The sequence below is a fragment of the Lycium ferocissimum genome, chromosome 7, assembly GCF_029784015.1.
Source record: "Lycium ferocissimum isolate CSIRO_LF1 chromosome 7, AGI_CSIRO_Lferr_CH_V1, whole genome shotgun sequence".
In the NCBI taxonomy this organism is placed as follows: Eukaryota; Viridiplantae; Streptophyta; class Magnoliopsida; order Solanales; family Solanaceae; genus Lycium; species Lycium ferocissimum.
Genome location: NC_081348.1, coordinates 12,626,140 through 12,632,027, shown reverse-complemented (window position 1 = coordinate 12,632,027; position 5,888 = coordinate 12,626,140). Strand labels below are relative to the sequence as shown.

General features: G+C 33.1%; 1 protein-coding gene across 1 annotated transcript; it reads right to left on the bottom strand.

The window, feature by feature from the left end:
* Positions 1–1,229: 1,229 nt before the first annotated feature.
* Positions 1,230–3,837, bottom strand: LOC132062525 (transcription factor MUTE). Its single transcript, XM_059455076.1, has 3 exons — positions 3,641–3,837; positions 2,705–3,088; positions 1,230–1,869 (listed from the first exon to the last, which is right to left on the bottom strand). The coding sequence occupies exons 1-3, from the start codon at positions 3,734–3,736 to the stop codon at positions 1,777–1,779; spliced, it is 573 nt and encodes a 190-aa protein (XP_059311059.1). The 5' UTR covers positions 3,737–3,837; the 3' UTR covers positions 1,230–1,776.
* Positions 3,838–5,888: the final 2,051 nt, after the last annotated feature.

Here is a 5,888-nt window from a genome sequence, read left to right as displayed (position 1 = left end):
TTTGAACCCAGAATCTCAAGGGTATTTTTGGCCACTAAGTGCCGAAAGGCAAAAATTAAAGACCAACAATCAAAAATTAAAGACCACCCCCGAAATAGGGCATTTGTGCGAATGACTCCTTTTCTTTTCGTTCGTGGCCACGCCATGTCTTTTTCTCGAAATTTTTTAAGAGCTATTCTTGGATAGTCTTGCATAACATTAACTACAAAATACAAAAGATCCTATTAGTCGCTACAGGTTGAACATTCAAAAATTCTATAGTATAGACATAGGCAGCTTATAGTCTAAGCGATCTTCCTTATTCACTTTTACTAGGCAAGATATTCCAATGTCGATAATAATGTAACTGGAAATGATTAAACTCATAATATTCAATTCAAATAACTACTTATATTAATTAATATATTAGTTGCTATAGCTTAGGCTTTTAACTAGTACTATATAAAAATCACTAAAATTTAGAATTTTTATAAGTTATTTGGCATCAAAGACTCTTCGTTAATTGAAATCTAATTTATTATGTGATGACAGTGCGTGTCATTCAGCATTCACTTTCAGAATAACAGCATGGGTGCAATCCATATATACATACAAGACCCAAATAGACAGGTTGATCCTTGTGTTACCCATTACTTGGAGTAATACCCTCCAAGCGAAATGATTAACTTAACTTAGATAGCTAGTGTACATTACAAAAGTTATTGAACTAATTACTGAACTTATAATTGGTTATTCAGAAAATAAATTTAGCCGAAAAATCAATTAAACCTGACCGGAAAGCCTAGTAGGAACGCCTAATTAATTAGTTCAAATGCATTTGGGGCTTTTCACACCGGCAAGCTCCATGCCTCCATCATTGACAAAACAATTATTGTTTATGCCTTGTCATTTTGTGCAATTTGCTCTAACCGAATTTATATATTGCATTGCTTGCCTCAATTATGGTAAGCAGGATGGGATCCATGTGGTTTGACTAACTAGTCGATCAGGGTTAGTGAGATTTCTACTATATATGGTGAAATGAAAGATCTGTAGTGGAAAGAAGATAGGAGTATATGGGAGAGGGTGGAGCACTAGCAGATCATCAAGCTCTAGGTGGTTGATGGTCTCAGCAAGGGGCAAAGGGAGAGTATAAGTTAAGGGTTCGAACAAATCCAATAACTTTTGTTTGGACGCTGTATTTGTATTAGGAAATTCATTAACTATATAAATATTTAGTCGCGTACACAGTAATTATGACGATTACATATTTGATGACAAGTTCAGAACCCCGGCCCATAAACTCTATACTCTGGCTTTGCCCTTGGTTCAGAAGCAATGTATATAATGTTGTAAAGCATCCATTTGCAACATGAAGCATAAACCAAAACACTTGCATATACTGTTAATATATGGCTTTGCTCTTGTTCAGATTGAAGTAGATGTGGATGATATTCTTTTACGTGCATGCATCTACTTTCATCTCTTAACATACTATATATATAAAATAGAAGGACAAAGTCTTTCTAAGGACAAAGTCTTTCTATATATAGTATACATCCTCAACTTTCTAATTCAGAGAATTATGACACTTCCATACGCCCTATACCAGTATACCTAGTCATATACTAGTAGATTTTACGTAGTAAATCCAACCTTAAATGTTGGAAATTATTTGTTACATTCCAAAATTAGTTTCTTACACTTTATATCCAAAGGATATATAGTACTAGAGCGTAAGAAGATAATATTGGAATGAAGTACATTTAGATAATTTCTCTTCCTTTTTTTTAGATTCTATATTTCACTGATACAAAAAACATCAGATGAGAAGCTTTTTTGAACTTCCACGGCTAGCTCTTCCACACTCAGTTGGCACTCCAGTCCTATCTGCAAAACAAAATAATCAACACAAGGAAAATAGAGTTAGTAAGATTTTCAAAAGCATTTATATAGGGTTAGTACACTAAAAGATGTGTGAGGGTGAAAAGAAGAAAGATTTTTCTTACTAGCTTGATTTGGGAATAGATAATTAGCCAAAACAAGTATGTTTTCTTGCCATTAAACTAAAAGAATAATACTCAGCTTAGGAAATGTTGAGGCATGAAGCTAAACGTTGAAAATATAATAGAGTATATCAAAATGTGCCCACTTTAACAATTTGAGTTTTTAGATGACATAGTTATACACTTTAACATGGTATTTTAGAGCAAGCAAATATCCCGTTTTCAAGTCTCACCTCCAGTATTATTAAAAAGAATTTTTATGTGCTTGACACATAAAAAAGAATAAGCCCGCATGCACACGAAGGGATGTGGTTGCTCATTTCAACACTAAATTAATGATCACGATCACAAAGGGAATATAATTTATAAAATGCAAACACTAGTTATTGAATCCTAATTATTATCTCTTCCTCACTTTACCTCCTGATTTATACAATTTAGTATATTTGTCAATGATTAAGATGTAAGATTGCGGTATAGTCAACTTGATCACATTGGTTTCCAAGAATATTTATAGCTCATACTTCTATTGATTGCTATCGTTATTTCTTTGTGAGTTCTATTTTGTTCCTGCCACACACTACAATCTTGCAAATCTTTTTGAGTATTCAAAGAATTGACACTTCCAACATGTTCAACTTTGTGACGAAAAAAGTCTAGGATTGGGACGTAGTTATTGTTGTTAATTACCAAATTAGAAATAAAGCAATGATGATCACCTTGATGACAAAGGAGTATAGAACTGTATCCTGCATGGTGCTGATGTTGAGATGAAGAATCTCAAAAGAAAGCTTCTCTAACACATTGATTATCTTCACAATTTGACCAGGAATCCTCTTTGAGATTGTTCTCAACATAACATTTGATCCACATATTTTTGCTTCAACATCAGCCACTGGAGAATTGCAACATGCTCCAAGTTCCTTGAAGTTATTATTAAATGGACTTTCAGGTGTGGGACTTAGTTGCAATGGCCTTGGAGTACTAGGACCAGGGCTAGGACTTAGGCTCTTTCGTCGCTTTTTTGCCTCTAGAGATTGTAGAACTAAGTGTAACTCCTTGATGAATTCAATTACTCCTGCTATAACTGATGCTTGATCACCCTTTAATTTCCAAGAACATAAAGATTAGAACAAGAAATAGAAGGGGGCCTAAAAGATCAAACACTAAAAGGAATTAAAAAGGATGAGAAAGGATCAAACCCTAATGCTACTTAAGATTTCAAGGAATTAACTTGATACCAACACACCTTTTGATAGTTCTAATTTCTTCAATATAATAGACTATTTCATTGCAGCTACATGAATTGAGAAGTCATAATATACTGATGGTGTAAAAAATTAAGTGCTCTTTAACCAATTATTGCTCTATTTGCCAATTTATCATATGACGCTTGATATATATATAGAATTACAAGTTGTTCTAAGTGAACTCCGATTGAGAACAGATTATGATCTCTCCGAAGTATATGTTGATAGTATTTCACAATCTAGACTAGATACCCATCAAAACATAGATTTATCACAATCACTAATAATGTATAAAGGGTTTCAACATAAAAGAACATCAAAAAGAAAACGTGATGAATATCATATTCTCGAAGGCGAGATGATAATATAGACTCAAAAGACTGGAGAAATTAAAAAAAGAAGTACCCTTTTGATGTAGAAACAAGGGGTTAAGGAACGCAAAACCTTGAGATTTTCATTCATTTGTCTTCTCCTGTTTCTCTCCACTGCTATGTGAGACATGATCGTGTTTTTTTTCTTGATACCTATATTGCGTGTGTTTATGTTTTTAGATTTTTGTCTCTCAAGCTTTATATATAACAGAGAAAGGAGTGAACCATGAAAGCAAAGAAAAGAATGACTAGCTGTAGAGTGGGAGATACCTAACTATCAGACTATAGTTTTCTTATTAAATGCTATGTGCTGCTCTCCCGTGACTGTTAATTATTTTTCACACGCAGTTTTCTATATCTCTCACTCGCTCTATAGAAGACACAAAACATATATACATGTACACACAAATAGTTACACTTAACATTATATGTGTGTATATGTGTATGCACGTAGACAACATAATATAATAGGTCTCACGTTTATTACCCTATGGACATTTACGTTCCCAGCGTGGGATAAAAGAAATGGCAAGTAGTAATTTCTTATTTTTTGTCATGCAGAAGAGCTGCTTGCTTCTTCTCGATCAGTTGTTACTTCATGGTTCGTGCATGCACTCTAAATTCATTTCCTCTCTGCATACATTTCACCACCTTCTTATTATGATAATCTTTTTTCTTCTTTTTATATTTTTATTTTCTCAAATATTTATAGGCTTTTGCCTTTTGCCCACAGTTCTGTTCGGTTTTATTAAGTTGGTTTTCTTTAATGACAAATGAAGGATGGCCTTATCTTTTGTGTGATAGTAGCTAGGTGAGGAGTTGGAACAGTGTAGCATATATAACGGCGTGCCAAATATTATTTACACTATTGGGTCATTTAGTAGAGATCATTATAAAATAATTGTCCATAATAAGTGGAATTGGTTATTGCAAAAATTACTAAACACAAGTATTAGATGCATTAACAATAATCATCGTCCACTAATATGTCATTAAACTTTTCATGTCACTGCTTAGGTGCCTGCTTTAATCTATATAAGAACTTTCTCAGTTTGCATACTTTATCCTCCTGTCCTAGATAAAAGATTTCTCAAGTTGAGTCATATTGATCTCTTCCTGATCTAAATCACATTTAGAAATATCGTTGACATCCATTTGGTGTACCACTAAATTAACAATGAATAGAGGCTAAGGCAACAAGAGTTCTAATAATCGGTAATTCGGCATAGAAGAATAAGTATTAAAGTAATCAACGCCTTTATTTTGGTTTAAACCCCCAATCACAAGTTTAAACTTATATTTCTCAATTATACCATAAGGTCTCAATTTCTTCTTAAATATCCACATGCTACTTATTGGTTACAACCTTTAGACATATCGTACAAGTCCCAAGTGTGATTCAAAACTATAGAGTTTAATTCACTTTTGATGGACTCTTTCCAAAATATAGCATATATTGACCTCATGACTTCATCATAAGTTTTTTAGTCTGCTTCTACTAAATAAATAGACACTAATTTATCATTTAAAATATCGATATCAAAATTCTCAATCAAGACGGCAGTGATAAAGTCAGGACCAAAGCTAGTATAAACTCTACGTCTATTACACCTTCTAAGTTAATTTCATGCTCATGCATTAGCAATAACATCATAAGAAGGCACAATATAAAAATTAGCAGGCACAGTAGAAGAGTACTTTTCACGTCACTAGCTAGGCACATCATTTTTCAACGTAAATACATGCTCAAAATATTTATGCATCTCTAGATTCACAAATAGAATAATCATTGAAGGACATAAATCTATATGCAACACTGATTTGAGCATAACCGATAAAGCTAGTGTCAAAAATCTTAAGTCCTACATTTACCTGTTTGAAATCAGGTAGACCAATCCCTAGCCAAAAACTCCCACACTTTCAGAAATTTCAAGTTAGGGGCAAACCTTTTCATAACACATAAGGAATCTTTTTCAACCTCTTGTGAGGGACTCTATTAATAACATGGTATACAAACAAGATAACTTTTCTCTACATGTTGTCAGATAGACACGAACTTAAAAGTATAGAGTTCGTTATTTTCTTAAGGATTTTTCTTTTTTCACTCGGCTACACTATTTTGTTTTGGAGAATACATGTACTAAGCACTAACTTCATGTAGAATATTATTTTTCTCACAAAAAGCATGTAGAGAGTAGTACTAGTACAATATTCACCATCCCTATCAGATATAAGTATCTTGATCTTTCCATCTAATTGATTTTTCTTCATTGATTCAAAAC